This window comes from Trachypithecus francoisi, unplaced genomic scaffold, assembly GCF_009764315.1.
Source record: "Trachypithecus francoisi isolate TF-2019V2 unplaced genomic scaffold, Tfra_2.0 Lachesis_group6, whole genome shotgun sequence".
NCBI classification, from domain to species: domain Eukaryota; kingdom Metazoa; phylum Chordata; class Mammalia; order Primates; family Cercopithecidae; genus Trachypithecus; species Trachypithecus francoisi.
In genome coordinates, this window is record NW_022681471.1 from 47,998,312 (window position 1) to 48,021,919 (window position 23,608).

The 23,608-nt window shown below is 44.9% G+C and overlaps 1 protein-coding gene across 1 annotated transcript; it reads left to right on the forward strand.

Annotated features, from left to right (window-relative positions):
* The first annotated feature begins 11,816 nt into the window (after positions 1–11,816).
* On the forward strand, positions 11,817–16,643 carry ESX1 (ESX homeobox 1). The gene is made up of 4 exons (XM_033201338.1): positions 11,817–11,981; positions 12,172–12,592; positions 13,983–14,028; positions 15,904–16,643. The coding sequence occupies exons 1-4, from the start codon at positions 11,900–11,902 to the stop codon at positions 16,462–16,464; spliced, it is 1,110 nt and encodes a 369-aa protein (XP_033057229.1). The 5' UTR covers positions 11,817–11,899; the 3' UTR covers positions 16,465–16,643.
* The last annotated feature ends 6,965 nt before the right edge of the window (positions 16,644–23,608 follow it).

Consider the following 23,608-nt stretch of genomic DNA (forward strand, 5'->3'; position numbering starts at 1 on the left):
ACCATCCTGGCTAACACAGTGAAACCTCGCCTCTACTAAAAATACAAAAAACTAGCCGGGCGAGGTGGCAGACGCCCGTAGTCCCAGCTCGGGAGGCTGAGGCAGGAGAATGGCGTGAACCCGGAGGCGGAGCTTGCAGTGAGCCGAGATCGCGCCATTGCACTCCAGCCCGAGCCACTGAGCAAGACTCTGTCTCAAAAAAAGAAAAGAGGCCGGGCGCGGTGGCTCAAGCCTGTAATCCCAGCACTTTAGGAGGCCAAGACGGGCGGATCACGAGGTCAGGAGATCGAGACCATCCTGGCTAACACGGTGAAACCCCGTCTCTACTAAAAATACAAAAACTAGCTGGGCGAAGTGGCGGGCGCCTGTAGTCCCAGCTACTCGGGAGGCTGAGGCAGGAGAATGGCGTAAACCCAGGAGGCGGAGCTTGCAGTGAGCTGAGATCCGGCCACTACACTCCAGTCCGGGGCGACAGAGCGAGACTCCGCCTCATAAAAAAAAAAAAAAAAAAAAAAAAGAAATGAAAAAAAAAGATAATAATTTATACAACCACTGTACTTTTTCAAAAAAAAAAAACTGATATTGGTACAATACTATATTAACTTGGGGCTTCTCAACCTCAGCACTATTGTCATTTTGGAGCCAATAATTCTTTGTTGTGGGGGATGTCCTGTGCATTGCGGGATATTTAGCGGCACCCCTGGCCTCTACCCACTTGCCAGTAGCAAGCCCCCTTCAGCTGTAACACCCAAAAATATCTCCAAATATTGCCAAATGCTCCCTTAAGCTCTCTGATTCTCAGTTTTCTTATTTATTTATTTATTTATGACAGAGTCTTACTCTGTTGCCCAGTCTGGAGTACAGTGGTGCAGTCTCAGGTCACTACAACCTCCGCTTCCCGGGTTCAAGTGATTTTCCTGCGTCAGCCTCCAGAGTAGCTGAGACTACAGGCATGTGCCACCATGCCTACCTAACTTTTGTATTTTTAGTAGAGACGGGGTTTTGCTATGTTTGCCGGGCTGGTCTTGAACTCCTGACCTCAAGTGATCCGCTCACCTCCACCTCTCAAAGTGCTAGGATTACAGGCATGAGCCACTGTGCCTGGCTTCCTCATTTATATAGTGGAAATAATAATGCTGTAAGAATTATGTAAAATAATGTCGTGAAGGCACTTTTTAGTTAGGAGCTGCTATGCATATGGGAAGACCTATTAGCACTTGCCAGCCCTGACTCCCGTTGTGTCCCCTAGCTCATCTCCAGCCAAACTGAACTATTTGCTGGCCTGTAAGTATGTTCTTTATATTGAGCTATCTGCCTAGACTCCCGTTCCCATCCCCAAATTCTACCCATTGAAATTCTTCCCATAAATTTTTCATGCCCAAAACGCACTGGTTATAAAAAAAATAGGGGAGGAAAGGGAAAATCCTAAACGTTGGAGAAAATGGCTAATAAATGTATGTCACAGATCTAGCATAGTGCTTGGCACCTATTCATTCATTCATTCATTCAAAAAATATATACTGAAGCCTTGTCAACATAGTAAGAGCCATCTCTTAAAAAAAATTAATTAGCCAGGAGGCTGAGGATGGAGAATTGCTTCAGCCCAGGAGTTTATTCTATACTTTCCATTAGTTGTGTTTTGTTTGTTTGTTTGTTTTGAGACAGAGCCTCACTCTGTCACCCAAGCTGGAATGCAATGGCCCAGTCTCAGCTCACTGCAACCTCCACCTCCCGGGTTCAAGTGATTCTCCTGCCTCAGCCTCCCAAGTAGCTGGGATTACAGGCACCCACCACCACACTTGGCTAATTTTGTATTTTTAGTCGAGACAGGGTTTCACCATGTTGGCCAGGCTGGTCTCAAACTCCTGACCTCAGGTGATCTGCCCACCTCGGCCTCCCAAAGTGCTGGGATTACAGGCATGAGCCACTGAGCCCGGCCAATAATTTTTATTTTTATTTTTTAATTTTTTTATTTTTTTGAATTTCTTTTTTTATTATAACTTTAAATTCTAGAGTACATGTGCACAACGTGCAGGTTTGTTACATATGTATACATGTACCATGTTGGTGTGCTGCACCCATTTACATTAGGTATATCTCCTAATGCTATCCCTCCCCCCTCCCCCCTCCCCACAATAGGCCCCAGTGTGTGATGTTCCCCTTCCTGAGTCCAAGTGATCTCATTGTTCAATTCCCACTATGAGTGAGAACATGAGGTGTTTGGTTTTCTGTTCTTGTGATAGTTTGCTGAGAATGATGGTTTCCAGCTGCATCCATGCCCCTACAAAGGACACAAACTCATCCATTTTTATGGCTGCATACTATTCCATGGTATATATGTGCCACATTTTCTTATCCAGTCTGTCACTTATGGACATTAGGGTTGATTCCAAGTCTTTGCTATTGTGAATAGTGCTGCAATAAACATACGTGTGCATGTGTCTTTAGAGCAGCATGATTTATAATCCTTTGGGTATATCCCCAGTAATGGGATGGCTGGGTCAAATGGTATTTCTAGTTCTAGATCCTTGAGGAATTGCCACACTGTTTTCCACAATGGTTGAACTAGTTTACAGTCCCACCAACAGTGTAAAAGTGTTCCTACTTCTCCACATCCTCTCCAGCACCTGTTGTTTCCTGACTTTTGAATGACTGCCATTCTAACTGGTGTGAGATGGTATCTCATTGTGGTTCTGATTTGCATTTCTCTGATGGCAAGTGATGATGAGCATTTTTTTCATGTGTCTGTTGGCTGTATAAATGTCTTCTTTTGAGAAGTGTCTGTTCATATCCTTTGCCCACTTTTTGATGGGGTGGTTTGTTTTTTAACCCAAACAGCATGGTACTGGTACCAAAACAGAGATACAGACCAATGGAACAGAACAGAGCCCTCAGAAATAATACCACACATCTACAGCCATCTGATCTTTGACAAACCTGACAAAAACAAGAAATGGGGAAAGGATTCCCTATTTAATAAATGGTGCTGGGAAAATTGGTTAGCCATAAGTAGACAGCTGAAACTGGATCCTTTCCTTACTCGTTATACGAAAATTAATTCAAGATGAATTAGAGACTTAAATGTTAGACCTAAAACCATAAAAACCCTAGAAGAAAACCTAGGTAATACTATTCAGGGGAAGGACTTCATGTCTAAAACACCAAAAGCAATGGCAACAAAAGCCAAAATTGACAAATGGGATCTAATTAAACTAAAGAGCTTCTGCACAGCAAAAGAAACTACCATCAGAGTCAACAGGCAACCTACAGAATGGGAGAAAATTTTTGCAATCTACTCATCTGACAAAGGGCTAATATCCAGAACCTACAAAGAACTCAAACAAATTTACAATAATTTTTAATGTGTAGAAAATGCTTATGATATAATGTAAGATTACAGACAGAATATCAGATAGTTATATTGAATATGGTACATATAAAAAATTATAGAAAAAAGAAATTTGTCATTATCATCTATAGATATCAACAGGTTATGAGTGAGTTTATATTATGTTATTTTTGGCTTCTTTATACTTTCCAAATTCATCACAATAATCATTCATTACTGTTATGATTAGGAGCAAACAAGTAGTTATTTTTTAAAAGTAAAAGAAAAAAAAAAAAAAAAAGGCCAGGCATGGTGGCTCAGGCCTGTAACACCAAGCACTTTTTGAAGTCAAAGCAGGAGGATCACTTGAGGCCAGGAGTTCAACACTAGCTTGGGGAACACAGTGAGACAGCATCTCTACAAAAAAAGAGTTTCTTTAAAAATTAACCAGGCATCGTGGCACCTGCCTCCCCCCTGTAGTCCCAGCTATTTGGGAGGCTGAGGTGGCAGGACCACTTGAGCCCAGGGGTTCAAGGTTGCAGTGAGCTATGATTGCACCACTGCACTCCAGCCTGCATGACAGAGTGAGACTACATCTCAAAAAAAAAAAAAAAAAAAGGTGAAAACATATTCTCAACTATACTTTAACATTAATATTGAATTTCACTTCCTTCATATATTTCTGATATATACTGACCTCTTCTTCCTTTGAACTCCCATAGGATTATTTTGCTCCTCTCTTGCATGTGCCTTGTTCCACCTTATATCAAAATATCTTATGGGCTGCTCTGCCTATGGAGTAGCCATTCTTTCATTTCTTTATTTCTCTAATAAACTCGCTTTCACTTAAAAGAAATCTCTTATGTGTTTTCTTTCTCTCCATGTCTTGCTCATGTCTGTAGAGTCCTTGTACATAATATGTGGACACTGAATTGGAATACATACACACATACACACACCAAGATTACCAAGTAAATCCCAGACCGTTCCTGGGAAGAATTTTGCCGCCCCAGAGTTTACCCTTGGGACTGCCAGAAGAGCTGGAAGGAAAGTGAGAGGGCAGGGGCAACAATGAACACGCTGAGCTAGTTAAATTCTGCAGGAGCCTTCGACTTGGCTAATGCCAACCACGCCTACCCATAGTCCCCATATTTGCCAGCCAATCCACAAATCCTTACTGAATGTCTATTATGTACTCAGTACTGCTTTGAAAATACTAAGAAACATATGAAGTGGAAGGAGTTTGCAATCTAATTAAGGAATGGATACACACATCCGTATACATACATACCGACATATCCATGCATTCATGTCTGCATGTATTTAAAGATAACTCACACACACAAAAGCACTGGTTATAAAAATAAAAGGAAAAGAGAAAATTCTAAACGTTAAACATTGGAGAAAATGGTTAATAAAATTATATGACAGATCTAGCATAGTGCCTGAGGTGATGCGTAATAAGAATCAAATGAATATAGTTCAAACTGCCAAGTGCTATAACGGCTCAGAACGGCAAGAGTGCTGTGGGCTGGGAAGACTTCCCACAAGTGGTGGGCATTAAGCTAGAACCTGAAATATCTGAAAGCCAGTGGTAATTAGCACGTGGCATTTTGCTTTAACCATGAAGTAGACTAAATGCAAATTATTTACCCAGATCATCGCAAGGATCAAGAAGGTCATGAAAGGTATCCTTTCTAGAGGATCTGTGCAGAGAATATAGCTGGAGGAAGCAGGTTTTTTGAGGCTTCAGTCCAGGGTACCCTAGTTAGATCAAAGAAATCCTAGGGATGGTGTGTCCAATTCACTCAATAATGATGGTAGCCATTAATGGCAGTCATTCTACAAACTTTCTGGTCACAATAGCAAAGAGATCAAGCAAAATAGAAAGAAAAATCATGGAATTTTATCCTTGACCCCTGATTACAGCAAAGAAGCCCAATGTCCTAGCCTCTGGACTAGGATTTAGTGTACAAATGATTCGGTTTCATGGAAAAAAACTGAGACGACTGTGGTGTTCCAGGACAGGATAGGGAATGCAAAAATCAATCAGTTATTGCTACTTAAAATTATCAGCAGTAACAGATATCTTCAGGCTATCTTTCCTTCCCTCTTTTCTTCTCTAAGGCTAGGAATAAATACGTAAACAGCCTCAGCGACTTTTCCTCTTCTTCCCTCAGTGCAGACACTATCTCGAGTCTGAAGGGGCCGGGGACACTGGCTCACGCCTGTAATCCCAGCTCTTTGGGAGGCCAAGGTGAGTGGATCGCTTAGAGCTCAAGAGTTCAAAACCAGCCTGGGCAACATGAAGAGACCATGTCTCTAAAAAAAAAAATATATATATATATATATATACACACACACACACACATATATATACATATACATACACAAAAAATTAGCCGGCCATGGTGACACGCACCTGTAGTCCCAGCAACTCAGGAGGCTGAAGTGGGAGGATCGCTTGAGCCCAGGAGGGAGAGGCTGCAGTGAGTCATGATAGTATCACTGCACTCCAGCCTGGGTGACCGAGCAAGACCTTGTTTGGAAAAAAAATAAAAAGAGTCTGAAGGAAACAGAGAACTGTGGTTTTCCCAAAGGTGGGTATAAGAAGCCTCCATGTGCCCCTTACATCTTTAAGAAGTAATACCAGTTTTTTTAAAAGCCATAGTGTTGGCTTCTGCACGAATAATTTATTCATGGCATTGAATAAAAAGATATAACATGGCCGGATGCAGTGGCTCACACCTGTAATCCCAGCACTTTGGGAGGCCAAGGAGGGTGGATCACCTGAGGTCAGGAGTTCGAACATGGCGAAACCCATCTCTATGAAAAATACAAAAAGTTAGCTGGGCGTGGTAGCGGGCACCTATAATCCCAGCTACTTGGGAAGCTGAGGCAGGAGAATCACTTGAACCTGGGAGGCAGAAGTTGCAGTGAGCTACGACGGCGCCATTGCACCCTAGTCTGGGCAACAAGAACAAAACCCCACCTCAAAAAAACAGATATCACCTCACTGATGTTTCATCAGAAGTCATCCCACTCTTGCTGCCAGTTGTGGTGAATAATCAGAGGTGGACTGTAGGGTCTTTGGGCAAAGGACTGAAAAAATTTCCCTCACTACAGAGTGCCCTTATAGGAAGAAGAAAGAATCAGAAAGCACATAGGGCTGTGAATGGGCTGCCATTCACTTTAAGGAACAGAAAGCTCCTCTACCCTACCCATACCACTGACCACACCTGGGACAGGTGACCCTCACTTGCAGCAGAAATGTAATCTATGAATACGAAATGTCCATAATATTACAGTTCTCGTGACTGTAAGGGTCTCTAGAAAACATCTAGAGATTGCCCCAGTTTACAGGCCAGAATAAAGATCTCTGGTTTAGGGCCGGGCTCAGTGGCTGACACCTGTAATCCCAGCACTTTTGGAGGCCAAGGCGGGCAGATCACGAGGTCAGTAGTTCGAGATCATCCTGGCCAATATGGTGAAACCCCATCTCTACTAAAAATACAAAAATTAGCCGGGTGTAGTGGTGCGCCTGTAGTCCCAGCTACTCGGGAGACTGAGGCAGAAAAATTGCTTGAACCCTGGAGGTGGAGGTTGCAGTGAGCCGAGATCACACCACTGCACTCCAGCCTGGGCGACAGAGCAAGAATCCGTAAAAAAAAAAAAAAAAAAAAAAAATCTCTGGTCTGTCATTAGTTCATTTACAAAGAGGATATTGCCTGGCAGAAGGAATTCTCATAAGTGGAATAGTTTAACATGAAATTTCATTTTGAAGATTACATCCCTACTGTAAAGCATCAGAGCCTGCATCAGCCAGCTAGCCCTCAGCCAGGGGAAAGCAGGCAGGTGTGCCATTTCGGTGTGGTAGTGCCAAAGCCACACCTAGGGCACCCTGAGCCTCTGTATGGGACAGCAACTTCAGATATAAAAAGAGCCAATAGGCCGGGCGCAGTGGTTCATGCCTGCAATTCCAACACTTTGGGAAGCCAAGGCAGGCAGATCACCTGAGGTCAGGAGTTCAAGACCAGCCTGGCCAACATGGTGAAACCTCGTCTCTACTAAAAATACAAAAATGAGCTGGGCGTGATGGTGGACGCCGGTAGTCCCATCTACTTGGGAGGCTAAGGCAGGAAAATTGCTTGAACCCAGGAGGTGGAAGATGCAGTGAGTCGAGATCGCACCACTGCACTCCAGCCTGGGGAACAGAGTGAGACTCCGTCTCAAAAACAAAAACAAAACAAAACAAAACAAAAAACAAAAAAGCCAATAAGCAGATTAAAAGAAGCTCAATAGCTCAATATCATTAGTCATTAGAATAATGCAAATCAAAACAATAATGAAACACTACTTCATACCTACTAGGATGGATTTGATAAAAACAAAAACCTGGAAAATAAGTGTTGGCAAGGATGTGAAGAAACTGTAAACCTCCTGTACTGCTGGTGGGAACGTAAAATGGTACAGCTGCTGTGGAAAACAATGTAGTAGTTCCTCAGAAAGTTCAACATAGAATTTCCATATGATTTGGCCCTTCTGCTCCTAGGTATATGCTCAAAAGATTGAAAAACAGGTATTCAAACAAAACTTGTACATGAATGCTCATAGCAGCACTACTCACAATCATCAAAAGGTGAAAACAACACAAATGCCCATCAATTGATGGATCTATAACCAAAATGTGGTATAGCTTATGCAGTGGATTTTTATTCAGACATAAAAAGGAGTGAAGTGCTGACACACGCTACAATATGAATGAACCTCAAAAACACTATGCTAAGTGAAAGAAACCAGACATAATTGGACACATACTGTATGATTCCACTTACATGAAATATCCAGAATAGGAAAATCCATAGAGCTAGTACATTTCTGGTTACCAGGGCCCACAGAGAGGGAGAGAATGAGGAATGACTGGTATTGCTTACAGGCTTCCTTTATAGGGTGTTGAAAATGTTCTGAAATTAGATAATTGTGATGGTTGTACAGCATTGTGACTATACTAGAAATCACTGAATAGCACACTTAATTTTTAAAATCATAGTAGTTACCATTCCACAGCATGTTCTCTCTACAAGCATCATTCTAAGAAGCTAGCTCAAATCCAAGGTCCATTACTTAAAAGCTGCATGCCTTTAGGTAAATTAACCTCTCTGTGACTCAATAACATCATCTGTAAAATGTGGATAAGAGTATTTACCTCCATAAGGTTATGAGGGTTAAATGTGTTAATATTTAATCTTACTTTGAACAGCTCTTTGTACATATTAACAGTATATCGAATAGTAAGAATTAGCTAAGTGTTAGCTATTATCATTTCAATTAATCCTCACAACAATTCCATGAAGTAGGTGCTTTCCATTATTCCCATTTTACAGATGAGAAAACTAAGGCACAAGGAGATTATGCAACCCACCAAGTTAGTTATTTAGCAAAAGGCAAGCAAAGCCAGCAGTCTGGCTTCAGGGTCCCTGCTTCTCAACTATGAGAAGCTGTGCTTGACATAAATCTGGTATATGTAAATCTGGCGTTCATAAATTTTGAATTCATAGCTATTTTTGCCTAGGATGAGATTTAATTAGGTATTTAAGGTTTTCAAAAAGTAAATCAATTTAAGTAAGCGTGTTAAGTAAATATCGTCCTCTCTGGTACCCAGATACGACAAAACTTGCAAAGGGACACTTGAATGACTGAGGTTTAGAAAACATTGGTAAACCATGGAAATCTAAGATGTGACAGAACACACCCATACTGTTACCAATTATACTAGGTAGGCTACTGCACACCTGGATTAAACCCTGTACCAATTTCTTGTGTGATATAACACCCCAGGCAAAAATTGTTCGCCGGGTATGGAGCCCAAAGAGAAGGCCTGCAGACTCAGCAGGAGCCAGCCTTAGGAGGAAATGTCTTGCTTAAAATCAGAAAGGCTGTGGGGTTGTAACCCTTGAAATCTTTTTGCAAGTGAATATGAGGCAGGAGGACTTATTAATTAGACAGTGTAGTCGAAGTGCCCTAGGCCCATCGCACTTTTAGGGGACTGTGAAAATGTCTAAACTGACTGGGCGCGGTGGCTTACGCCTGTAATCCCAGCACTTTGGGAGGCAAAGGAGGCAGGACCGCTTGAGCCCAGGCGTTAGAGACCAGCCTGAACTACATAGAGAGAGCTCGTCTCTACTAAAAACAACAAAATTTGCAGAGAGCAGTGTCCCGCGTGCCTGTAGTACAAGCTATTTGGGAGGATCGCTTGAGCGGGGAAGATAAAAGCTGCCGTGAGCCCTGAGGGCATCACTGCACTCCAGCCTGGGCGACAGACTGAGACTCTGTCTCAGGAAAAGAAAAGAAAAGAAAAGATCTTAATTTCTTTTAAAATCATAAGAAAAATTTAATATAATCCATCCCAAATTATATTCATCCTTATACCAACACAGCTGTAAAATATAATTTTTTTTCGTAATGGAGGAAGGGGCCCAGGAAGGCAAAAATGCCTAGGACCCACGAAAGTCATAATGTGGCCCCGACATGAGGGTGAGAGTGAGGGTGAGCCTCATTACCTCTCCCTCCTGACCAGGTCTTCCAGACACCAGCTCAGCAACTAATGCATGCAGCATCCTGTCCTGTTAATATCCTCTCCGTATTGAGCAAACGTGAAGTGGTGGGCTGGGGGAACCCAGAAGTGCTGGATCCCAACCCTGTAGTTTAGGGACATCCAGCCGAGGCCCTGGAGCAAGGGGAAGAGGCTTGAAATAGTGTGCAAAAGAAGGAGAAGACCCCTCACACCCAGGAATTGTAAAGACTATGTCTCCCCAAAACGCCACCTCCTCCTACTCTTACCTGAAATCCCACTATTATTTACTCCTTTGAATTAAGACAGCCATAATATAGTGAAAAGTGCACACATTTTGTATTTAAAACTGGCATGTATTGCCAATGGCAAGTTGCCTGGCTCTTTGGGGCCCAGCCTTCTGTATTTTTTTTTAAAAATGGGGGATGATAATGGTGGTTATCAAGGTGAAAGTAAGATAAATCATGTACAGTGCCAAGCATAGGGCCCATTATTAGCAGGCTTTTAAAAAATTTTTTTTTAATTTTTTTTTTATTTTTTGAGACAGGGTCTACTGTCGTCCAGGCTGGAGTGCAGTATCCTGATCATGGCTCACTGCAGCCTTGACCTCCCGGGCTCAAGCGATCCTTCCACCTCAGCCTTCCTAGTAACTGAGTCTACAGAGCTCTTTTTATAATATTACGGATATTAACATGTCCTGGGGAACCTGCAAACACTTAATGGACGGAGAACCATATAGCCTTCAATCATAGCCCAGGCCTTTTAAATGTGATACATCACTGGGGAACAAGAACTCAGGAAGACAGTTTCAGAAAAGCGGAGGGGGGAGGAGGAAGAAGGGGTAGTGGGGAAGGCGGGAACTCTCCCAGGTCCACAGCACAGGCGCGGGGAATACGCGCGCTTTAGGAGCCTGCAGAACGGGCTTCTGCAAAGCGCGCTGCAATAAGAAGCACAGCAACCTAGCACAGCAGACGTTGCAAGTACCGCGCATCAAAAGACGGGGCCTTGTAAGCATTCTTGAATGCACTACGCACTTAGCAGATTTCTATACTTGCACTCTGACATAAGCTCATTACTGAAAATCTTAAGTCTTTGGAGCTTTCTCAAAAAGCACGTTGGGTTTCTTGCAGCGTGCACCTGAGCAGCGGACTGCTCTTCAAACTCAGCCCCAAATTCCCGCTCCCGGAATGCACGGTGGGTTCTGAATTCAAAAATCCAGAGCAAGCAGCCTTCTAGCCAATCATTGCACCTTATTACTATCCTGACTTTGGCGCGAACTGTACAGAACTAGATAGTCCTATCCATTTGTCACCAATTTCTAGCAGGGGAGAGTCGTTCTCAGAACCCAACTGCATGGTAGACTAACAAGTTCACTTTTGCATGTTTGGCTGCTGAACGCTCCCCGCTTTCTTCAACGCCATCTCTGGGTCTTTTCCGTGGGGGAAGCAAAGGGCATTGCTCCACCCAAGTGCTGCGAGGTAAAGAGGGTTGGGCGGAGGAACACTGCCAAAATACCTCTCCACAGGCTAGTGTGAGGTCTCAACCCACCCCCTCGCCCCCAAATCGGCTTTCACAACCCAGTCGCTTTTTCCAATCCCGGTCTCCGCTCAAGTTGGGAGTAGTCAGTTAAGCAGCAACTTGGAGCTACTGTTCCCCGCACAGCATGCTCACTACCTGCACCATGCTTGCGCACGCTCGCCCTATTTTTTGTACGCCCTGGACACGAATGCGTCCCCACGGGGTCGCACTCACAACTAGATGTACTGTGAATGCTAATAGGGGGCGTTTAACCGACGCGTGTGCGTACGCTTTGAACCTGCGGAAGGCACCGTACCGCTATATAGGGCGCGCAAGTGCCAGACGGCGCCAGAAAGAGGTCCCGGCGCCAGAAAAGCGCTCGCCCGAGCCATTGGTCCCAGAGCCAGTTCCAACCCCGGTATCGCCGCAGAGCCCGCGCAGAGTCTGCAGAAGTGCACGGCTTTATCGACACCACTTGAAGCATGGAGTCTCCTCGCGGGTACACCAACAGTGATATTGGCTACCGCAGCCTGGCAGTCGGCGAGGACATAGAGGAAGTGAATGGTTAGTGCTTGGACAGGGACAGGAGCTTTCGCGAACTCCAAAAGGAATTTTTCCCCGGGAGAGGCGAGCGGACGGGACGCTGCGCGGCTGTCGCAGTTGCTCTTCCATAGCGGGTCCCCTGCCTCCTCCAGCCCTCGCGCCGTGGGCTCCAACGCCCTGGTGTCTCTCTTTTGCTTTCCTCCCTTCCCAGATGAGAAACTTACCGTGACCTCGCTGATGGCAAAGGGAGGAGAGGACGAGGAGAATGCACGGTCCGAACCTGAGTACGGAGCAGAAGCAGAAAACGCTGGCATGGTGGGGTTCGTCCCCTCGGACGACCAAGACCGTGAGGGTGGCGGTGGCCACGAGCCGGAGCAACAGCAGGAGGAGCCGCCCCTGCCCGAGCCGGAGCAACAGCAGGAGGAGCCGCCCCTGCTCGAGCTGAAGCCAGAGCAGGAGGAGCCGCCCCAGGCGACCGTGGAAGGGCCACAGCCGGCGGAGGGGCCACAAACCGCTGAGGGGCCACAGCCCCCAGAGAGGAAACGCCGCCGCCGCACCGCGTTCACCCAGTATCAGCTGCAGGAGCTGGAGAAGTTTTTCGATGAAGCTCAATACCCCGACGTTGTGGCGCGGTAAGTGGCTTGCCCCGGAGGCACCCAGTTCATCCCGGGACCCTTTCATTCTCCTCCGGAGCCAAAAGCCACGTACGGGGCTTACGGGCGCTGGCTCCGCCCTTGCTTTTTGAGGGGTGTTGGGGGCGGGGCGCGGAGGATGTAAAAGACTGGGACGGGACTAGGGTAAAGCTAGTGAGGCAGGGTCGGATCCCGCCTTTATTTAAAATTTTGGCAATTTGCTCATCATGGGTTGTTTTTGCATTAATTTTGATACGTTTTAATATTGCATTAAAATAGTATCTGTCTTGATTATTGAGTTTTTAAGCGCCATTTACTTTGTGCGCGCGTGGCGAGCGCCTCTTTTCGCTCTAGTAACCGCCCTGCCACGTGGAGCGCACTTTTACAACCAGGAGGCGGACTTTTGAGCTTTCGGTAGCCAGAGACCCCTTTCCTTCGCTAGCCTCTTCGGAGCCCTCCTTATACCGGCCCCCATAGTGTACGAAGGGGCAGGCCTTTTCTGGCCAGGCTGGAATTGGGGGCAGGGGTCACCTGGACAGGTCAGAGTAGGGTTTAGGGGACCTTTCTGGCTTCGTTGTACTTAGCCTTCGCCCGGCAAAGAGCAAGAAAGAATTTCCCGAGGGCGTGCTTGGCCGATGTGGTTTGGAGTTCACTCCCTTAGAGTTCACCTCTCCCTTTTACAATAAACAGAAATACTGTGGTTCAATACAGCGCTTTAAAGGTGTTTGGCATTTCTTTTTTTTTTTTTTCACGGACGGACTTCCCAAGGAAAGATTTCCACGGTTGTTGTCTGCTGTTTCACAAACAGAAGAATTGAGTCATATTCAGCTAACAAACCATCGGGCGCTTTTACATATATTCCCTTTTTCTATCTTATTTAACAACAAAGTTGTTCATGGGAAAAACCTCTCTAAAGCGAGTCCCAACCGTATTAGGGAGGTGCACTGGGAGGTGGGGGAAAACTGCACTGGGAGGTGGGGGATAGAAATAATGTACATATATATATATATAATGTACATATATATTAAAAATATATATATTTTTTTTTATGAGACGGAGTCTCGCTCTGTGGCCCAGGCTGGAGAGCAGTGGCGCGATCTCTCCTCGCTGCAACCTCCGCCTCCTGGGTTCAAACGATTCTCCTGCCTCAGCCTCCCGAGTAGCTGGGATTAAAGGCATGCACCACCATGCCCGGCTAATTTTTTTTATTTTTAGTAGAGACAGGGTTTCACCATGCTGGCAAGGCTGGTCTCGAACTCCTGACCTCAGCACCGTCTTCGGCCTCCCAAAGTGCTGGGATTACTGGCGTGAGCCACTGCACCCAGCCACATTCATATTTCATTTTATCCACAACTTCAAATACTGAATATTTGTAATTTTCTCCCCTAAGAGAAAGACTTGCCGCACGCCTGAATTTGACTGAAGACAGAGTGCAGGTCAGTAAATCTTGAAAAAGCAATTTGGCAGGACAGCCATTCTAAAGCATGCTTTAGGTTTTGTCCTGGACATTCTCAAGTTGGTGTTTTTTGTTGTCTTTTCCATGGTTGGCAAATAAGTTTTGAACAGTAGGGGCTTTGGTGGTAGAAAATAGGATATGTAAACTTCAGATTATGGAAATTGCTCGTTAACAGAGGAACTATGATTTTCTAAAGAAAAAAAAAACGACTGTTCTCCTATCTCTGTATCTGTCTTTCCTTCCATATAGTGTATGCACATGTATATGTACATATATACATTTACATACACATATATGCACATGTATACACATACATACATACATATATTCCATAAATAAGATTAACCTTCTTCTAACACTGGTATTCTCTAGGGAGAATGTTAATTTTCCCTAAAGGATTACTTCTATATGGAGTCATGTTGGGGGCTCAATCTGACCTCGGAAGTATTCAAATTAATGCACAGAAGAACTGAGTTTTATAAGAAGGTTCAACTGTACTAAATTATTTAAAATATTTAAAACCAAGCACAAGCACTTAGCTAAATGAGTGAATTTATATTTAGGCATTGGGGTGAAGGAGTAATTCACACACAGAGCACAGTACTTAAGTAGAGAGTGGCAGACCTAAGTTAATTTTTTTGAAAGATTTTGATGTCAGCCTGAAAACATTGCTAAAATATTGCAATTAAGTGGTAATGGGGGAAACATTCATAAGCTTTGGAAAACTGTCTTTAAAAAAATGAAACAAAAAAAAAGAAAGAAGAATTTGAATAAAGTCCCTTGACCTAAGAAGGGTGGAAAGCTTAGAGAAGAATTGTATACAGTCAACACATACATTGCAAATGTCACACAAATTCAACTTTATGCAACTACCAAATGCATAAGAGATTGTTCACTTTTTGTAAACACCTTAGAAAAAATATCTTAGATGTTTTATTCTTTTTGGTGATATTATTTTGAAAAGGTGGGTTTTCTGGAATTTGATTGATTAGGGGGTTCTCTCGATTCAGGCAAGATTCTTACCTGTGTTGATTTAAAATACCTTTTCATTTACTCAGGCAGTAACGACTAATTTTGCAGGTCACGAGATCAAAAGTTGACTGTTTAAAATTACAGAAGACCATAGCTGCATCAAGGAAGTATTTGCAAAAAAAAAAAAAAAAAGTTAGAATGGGCTTATTAGCTTTGCCTCAGGGTGTGTGTGTGAGTGCAGTGATGGAAATGCCCTGCGCGCCTGTGGGTGTGATGTCTGGAAAAGCAGACCAACAAAGCAGACCACTGAATGCTGGAGTCCTGATGTGCCACAGGCCTAGCCTCAGGTTGGGATGACGTATCCTCTGCCTTCTCAGGGAAGCAAGGTAAACTCAGAGGAAAAGAAAAAAGGTTTGCTGACCTGCTTTTTTTCCCTGCCAGGGTTTACATAGGCCTCTCAATGGATTTCTGAAGGAAGAAAGAGCCAGAAAATACAAAGAAGGAAAAAAGACAATGTTCTCATCTATTTCCAAATTCTACAGCATAAATTTCCCTAAAGACACTTTTAATAGATACTCCCCTCCTTTTCTTTGCAAATATAGTATACTTATTTTATGAAATCAGTATTGAGAATACAGACCCAATATGGGCCCATACCAAAATTTGCCATCTGTTGGCTTCGATTATGTTTAAGCAGGGGTGACCACTAGCACATCTGAGCCCGCCCCTCCCTCACTCCTCTAAGATATTTCATCAATAAGAAAATAGCTTCACCTGTTGCAGTTTAAAGTCTCAATGGCATGTAGAATTGCATGTCATGTTTTTTTCTATTATGACGTTAGCTGTTCAAAATACTAAACCAATTCATTTTTCCCCTCTGAAGGTTTGGTTTCAGAACAGAAGAGCCAAGTGGAAACGAAATCAGAGGGTGCTCATGTTGAGAAACATTGCTGCCGCCGCCCTGGCCCACCCTGCGGAGGTGTTCTTGGGTGGCCCCTATAATGCCACTCCTCCTCTGGATCCTGCTGTGTGTGTTCATCTGGTGCCACAAGTACCAACACCACCTGTGCCACCTATGCCACCCAGACCACCCATGGTCCCTATGCAACCCAGGCCACCCATGGCACCTATGCCACCCGGGCCACCCATGGCACTTGGGCCACCCGGGCCATCCATGGCGCCTATGCCACCCAGGCCACCTGTGGTCCCTATGCAACCCAGGCCACCCATGGTGCATATGCCACCCAGGCCACCCATGGCACCTGTGCCACCTGGGCCACCCATGGTGCCTATGCCACCCGGGCCACCCATGGCACCTGTGCCACCCAGGCCACCTATGGCACCTATGCCACCCAGGCCACCTGTGCCTCGTATTGGCCTGGCTCCTGTACGCGTCACATGGGCCCCTGTCATCAATAGTTATTATACAGGTCCCTTTTTCTAAAGTAAGGTCTTCATGACAGTTTTTCCAAAGTTCTTTCCTGCCAGATAGAAATTGTGCACAGCACAGCGTCAAGTTATTGGTTAGATACTTGTTAAATGAAATGGATAGATGAACAAAGTTAACGAATGCCCTGTTATTTTTGTAGGCCACATGTTTATAGGATTTTCAATAAAGATGTGACTTAACAGTACGTTGGTTTTGGATGCCAATTGGGGTCAGTAGAATATGGATGGGAATTGCTAAGGGAATGCAATTTGAGTAGAATGGTGAAGAGGCCTCTTCTCATCAGGTAATATCCCTGAGTCACCATCAGTATGTCCTGCACATCACAGAGTTTGCCAAGTGCCCGTGATGGGTTTACATCGACCTATACATTTTCCTTCCACATGTCCCCCTACCCCATCCTCAACCCTCCACCCTGCCCTACTGGGAACATATAAATGTGTGGGATGGGAAGGGGTGAGTCTAGTGAGATAACAGTGCGTTTGCAGGGAGGGTCACGTTCCATTCATGCTAAGGAGCTCAGGCTAAATCATGGACTCTAAAAGAAACTTACTGAGGGGCTACTCACAGAGCCTTGAGGGAATGGGACAGCTAAATGTGCATCTAGTACTCTCCAAATTCTGCTCCCTGCCCTTTTTTTTTTTCTTTTTTTGATAAGTCTCTCTGTCACCCAGGCTGGAGTGCAGTTACATGATCATAACTCATTGCACCCTCGAACTCCTAGACTCAAGCGATCCTCCTGCCTCGGCCTCCTGAGTAGCTGGGACTACAGGTGCACCACCAAGCCTGGCTAGTTTCTGTTGTATATTTTGTAGAGATAGGGGTCTCACTGCAGTGCCAAGGGTGGTCTCAAACTCCTGTTCTCGAGCGATCCTCCTGCCTCCAGCCTCCCAAAGTGCTGGGATTACAGGTGTGAGCCACTACACCCAGCCTGGCCTCCACTTTGTGGAGGAGATAGAGGAATAGGAACTATTCTGGTCCAGAGGTTCTGCAATTTCAAGGGAGACACAAGAAGGGGCTCCATCAAGACCAGAAAAAGGTGCTCTCTCTTTTCTCCACCACTAGGCCAGGAGAACCTATTACTGTAGCTTCCCCAGCTAAGAAGTGGGCAGTCACACCTTCCAGTGTATTTTTCACCTTCAACATCTTTGAGAGAATCCTGGTTCCTGCCAATTAAATTGAAAGGGAAACTTTTGGTTTAATGTTGCTCAAAGCAAGAGATGGTCCCTGAGCAATGTTCCAGAATAATCACTCATTGAAAAGAAGCGGTCAGACCTTTGCTATGCCTGCAATCTTTTTTTTTTTTTTTTTTTTTTTTTGAGACGGAGTCTCGCTCTGTCGCCCAGGCTGGAGTGCAGTGGCCGGATCTCAGCTCACTGCAAGCTCCGCCTCCCGGGTTCCCGCCATTCTCCTGCCTCAGCCTCCGGAGTAGCTGGGACTACAGGCGCCCGCCACCGCGCCCGGCTAGTTTTTTTTGTATTTTTTTAGTAGAGACGGGGTTCACCGTATTAGCCAGGATGGTCTCGATCTCCTGACCTCGTGATCCGCCCGTCTCGGCCTCCCAAAGTGCTGGGATTACAGGCTTGAGCCACCGCGCCCGGCCCATATGCCTGCAATCTTTATGCAAATCTGCTTTGGTAGGAAGCAATAAAAACCAAAATGGAGGAGGGGGAGGAGGCCAAGCCCACTATTTTTTAAACGTTGAACTTTTTCTTTTTTCTTTTTTTTTTTTTTTGAGACGGAGTCTCACTCTGTCACCCAGGCTGGAGTGCAGTGGCCAGATCTCAGCTCACTGCAAGCTCCGCCTCCCGGGTTCACGCCATTCTCCTGCCTCAGCCTCCGGAGTAGCTGGGACTACAGGCGCCGCCACTTCGCCGGCTAGTTTTTGTATTTTTAGTAGAGACGGGGTTTCACCGTGTTAGCCAGGGTGGTCTCGATCTCCTGACCTCGTGATCCGCCCGTCTCGGCCTCCAAAGTGCTGGGATTACAGGTTGAGCCACCGCGCCCGGCCCATATGCCTGCAATCTTTATGCAAATCTGCTTCGGTAGGAAGCAATAAAAACCAAAATGGAGGAGGGGGAGGAGGCCAAGCCCACTATTTTTTAAACGTTGAACTTTTTCTTTTTTTTTTTTTTGAGACGGAGTCTCACTCTGTCACCCAGGCTGGAGTGCAGTGGCCAGATCTCAGCTCACTGCAAGCTCCGCCTCCGGGTTCACGCCATTCTCCTGCCTCAGCCTCCGGAGTAGCTGGGACTACAGGCGCCGCCACTTCGCCGGCTAGTTTTTGTATTTTTAGTAGAGACGGGGTTTCACCGTGTTAGCCAGGGTGGTCTCGATCTCCTGACCTCGTGATCCGCCCGTCTCGGCCTCCCAAAGTGCTGGGATTACAGGCTTGAGCCACCGCGCCCGGCCCATATGCCTGCAATCTTTATGCAAATCTGCTTCGGTAGGAAGCAATAAAAACCAAAATGGAGGAGGGGGAGGAGGCCAAGCCCACTATTTGTTAAACGTTGAACTTTTTCTTTTTCTTTTTCTTTTTTTTTTTTTTTGAGACGGAGTGTCACTCTGTCACCCAGGCTGGAGTGCAGTGGCCAGATCTCAGCTCACTGCAAGCTCCGCCTCCCGGGTTCACGCCATTCTCCTGCCTCAGCCTCCCGAGTAGCTGGGACTACAGGCGCCGCCACTTCGCCGGCTAGTTTTTTGTATTTTTAGTAGAGACGGGGTTTCACCGTGTTAGCCAGGTGGTCTCGATCTCCTGACCTCGTGATCCGCCCGTCTCGGCCTCCCAAAGTGCTGGGATTACAGGCTTGAGCCACCGCGCCCGGCCTGAACTTTTTCTTAGAGCCTTTACTTTTGAGCAATTTCTAGCCATTTGCAGTAATTTTATGAACACATTTTATGCTATGAAATGATTTCAATGGCTTCAGATAAGGGTGTCATAGTTATACCAGAATTTCTTCTCACAGGAGGTGGGCTGGAGGGGGTTATCAAAGACAGTTTCACAGCAGTTACATACTCCCAGTTTGAAGGGCGGCTCTGTTTTCTCAGAAAAAGCATGCTTTTTTTTTTTTTTTTTTTTTTTTGCAGTGTTGCCTGATACTTTTTTTTTTTTTTTTTTTTTTTTTGGAGACGGAGTTTCACTGTTGTTGCCCAGGCTGGAGTGCAGTGGAGAGACCTGGGCTCACTGCAACCTTCACCTCCCAGGCTCAAGTGATTCTCCTGTCTCATCCTCCCAAATAGCTGGGACTACAGGCGCCTGCCACCATGCCCAGCTAATTTTTTGTACTGTTAGTGTAGACGGGCTTTGCCCATATTGGCCAGGCTGGTCTCAAACTCCTGACCTCAGGTGATCCACCCCCGCCTCGGCCTCCAAAAGTGTTTGGATTATAGGTGTGAGCCACCACGCCTGGCCTGCCTGATACTTTTTATTCCTTTCTTCTCTCCCTTCACACATAAGGATGTCAAGCATTAGCAAGGCAGTTAGAGTCTTAGATTAGATTATATCTAAGATTTCTACAGCAAGGAGGTCATTACCTCCCCAGGAGTCCCAGTCTCTGATGGGAGTGAGAAATATCCAGTAATGTATCTGTGGTGCCCATTGCCATCCTCACCGGGTGATTTTGAAACTCAGCCTTTCTTGTTTCCCATTGTTGAACTTTTCCCTTTTGTTAACATCTGGTTTCTCAATGCTTTAAGTTCTCTTGGAGCTACAGGGTCTGTACAAATAAAGGTGCCAATACCCCATCCAGTCTTGCCACTCTGAGACTCAAAGCCAAACAGCATCCAGCACACAAATCCCACAGTTAATTCATAACCAATTGGACACACACAAACAGAACATTTTTTTTCATCTCAGGCAGCCTGGAAGAAGCAAAAATACGAATATTCTTTTGCATACGTGAATAGGGTCTTCAAGAGACATTTATATTATTTTCAAGTCATATCTACTTCTTCCAGGTTCCAGTGATTTAAGGAGGGATAGTGGGATGGGGACAGGAAATATGCAAAACTTTCCTGCAGATAAATACTTCCTCTGGCCAGGTGCAGTGGCTCACACCTGCAATCCTATCACTTTGGGAAGACAAGGTGAGAGGATCACTTGAGCCCAGCAGTTAGAGACCAGCCTCTATAACATGGTGAGATCCCATCTTTACAAAAAATTTTAAAAATGTAGTTGAGTATGTTGGCACATGCCTATAGTCCTAGCTACTCGGGAGGTTGGCGTGGGAGGATCACTTGAGCCTGCGAGGTTGAGACTGTAGTGAGCTATGATCGAACCACTGTACTCCAGCTTGGGCAACAGAGCCAGACCCTGGCTCAAAAAACAACAGAAAAATAAACACCAAAACAAAACAAAACAAAAACAAAAAACGTTCCTCTCAGTCTAGGTTTTAAAAGGAGGAGGTCTTCTACAATGATCTCAGAAAAAGCATGTCTCTGTCTCTCTCTTTTTAGGGACAGGGTCTCACTCTGTAGCTAGGACTACAAACGCATGTCACCACACCAGGCTAATTTGTTTATTTTTAGTTTTTTTTTGTCAAGACAAGGTCGCACTCTGTTGCCCAGGCTGGTCTCAAACTCCTGGCGTGAAGCTATCCTTCCACTTTAGCTTCCCAATGTTTGGGGATTAGAGGCGCGAGCCACTGCGCCTGACTTCTAAACAGCATTTCTCTTAAAGCATATTTCCAATTCCCTAAGACATGGATAAGAATTATTGTAATATAAGGAAATAATTTATAAAAAAAGGCTTTAGAAATTAGCTGTCAGCAAATAACATTTACCTGTCACAGATGGTCTTTGCAGAAGTTAGTTTTGGCTGAAAAGTTATGAATGTGATCTCAGGAGGGGTGCAGGAGCTTCAGCATTGTGCAGCAATCTAATGATTCTGGATATGCTATTGCTTTATAAAGTTGTTTCACATTGAAGAACTTATGCCAAGGAGCTTTCACAAGAGTAATTTTTATGATCAAATTAAGCAGGGAAAAGTTGAGCTATTTGAGGGGACAAGAAGCCTCTTTGATTAAAACTAGATTTATATAACTTGGATCTTGTTTTAAATAGATGTCATCAGAACTTAGAGGTATAACTTGGAAGTGCCTGAGATCAAATTCTAAGCCATTACTTGGACTACAAGTACTTAGAAAAAAGGGCAAAGAAAGAAGGGACTAGAAATAATTCTTTAGCTGAGAATACAAGGTATCCCTTGAGATAGGTATGAAAGGTGACTTCTTAAACAAAGAGAGAAGTTACTGTAAATATATACAAAATAGAAGAACAGAGTTTTGTTTGACTTTTTGTCAAAAGAACAGACATTTGCCCGAATTTTGATCATGGGGTGTTATATTTAAAATTGAGCATGTTCTGAGCATATATGGATGTACTGTTTTTCTACCCAATCATTTGGAGCTGGTAGCTCTAGGAATTGTTGAAAACCTGAAGGTAAAATATGACACTTAAATAGAATCCTGACCAGATGCAGCAGCTCACGTCTATAATTTCAACACTTTGGGAAGCTGAGGCCGGAGGATCGCTTGAGGCCAAGTGTTTGAGACCCTCCTGGGCACATAGCAAGACACTGTTTCTACAAATTTTTAAAAAAATTTGTCCTGTAGTCCCAGCTACTTGGAAGGTTGAGGCAGGAGGATGGGTTGAGCTCAAGAGTTTGAGGCTGCAATGAGCTGATTATACCATTGAACTCCAGCCTGGGCAACACAGCAAGACCTTGTCTCTAAAAATAAATAATTAAATAAAAATTGAGTCCTTTACTGGATTTCCTAATTGGTAAATCCAACTTTGTCTAATTCAAATTTCTGTAGCCCAGGGACTCCTATTGATGGAAGTAGGGGAGTTAGTACAAAGTGGTGCATAGATCCTGGAGCAGGGCTCTCAAACCTTGAGTGGAGGCTCTCTGGAGGCAGTAGATATCATAGCATAACCCTCATCACACACTCCTCTTCCTGAGAATGCTGCATGAAATTGGGAAAATACATCTGGGACTTTCCTAATGCTCCCTTCCAATTAGTCAAGGCAGTAGGGTGACCCAAAGAGAATGAACCCTTTGCCTCAGACAGTTCCTTTTTCCTAGCAGGCACTTTCTCATGTTCCTTTGCAAGTGAGACGAACGTTCATGAGTTCTGCAGTAAAAGTATGGTGACCACAGGGAAATCCTGTCATTTCATGCCACTCATCCAAGCAATGGGCCTTTCTCCTTCTGGGGGACATGCAATTGAAAGGAAGAGACCATGGCATTCTTTTTGAGCCAAAAGGGTCTTTCACAGCCATCCAGTGCACTCTCTTCATTTTACAGATGAGGATACACAGGCCCGGAGGAGTGGAATGGTCTGCCCGAGATAGCATGCAGAGTTCATCCCAGAGAAGGCCAGCTTCTGTATGGCCATGGCCTCCCCTGGTGCCCACGATTGCCCAGCTAGGGGCAGCGCATACCATTGCAGGTGTAGCTCCTCAGTGCGTATCACCTCCAGCTGCCCAGACCTTTTTCCTTCAAGGGCTGTAAACTCAGGGCTCCTCCCCAAGCCTCGGCACTGGGCCATTTTACCTCTAGGAAAAGTAAGCAACTTCCCCTGAAGGCATGCAGTATTCTGGTGTCCGCTCTTGAACGCTGAACAGTAGGGGCTTGAGAGAGTGATGCAATTTGTACCCTCCTCACAAAAGGCCGAGTGTGCTTCCACTACAATAATCCTCATTTCCCCCAATCCCCTTGCAAAGCTGTGCCTGCCAACTGGCAGCACAACACATAAGCAACAGCCAGTTCTGGGCTTGTGTTGAATTAACTTTTTTTGTAAAGTAGGCTAATAGTTTGGAAACTGTCATTATGCAATTTGTATTCATTTTGAAATGTGGTTATTTATGCTTTGCCTTGATCAATGTCACACTCTCTCCTTCCCAGATGTTAGCACAGCACTATGGGGCAGGGACCCAAGGTGCAATTGGTGTAAATTTAATTTTCAAATGCACCCCATTGATCTGAGTGCCTCCCATGAGAAGCGCAGATCTTAAGGAGACTGTCTGGATCCCAACATTTACATGCAAATATTTTTAGACTCTAGGAATACAAAAGACTCTTTCTGAAAGCACACTCTGTTGTGCTTCACAAACAAGGGGACACAAGTGATTGAAGAGG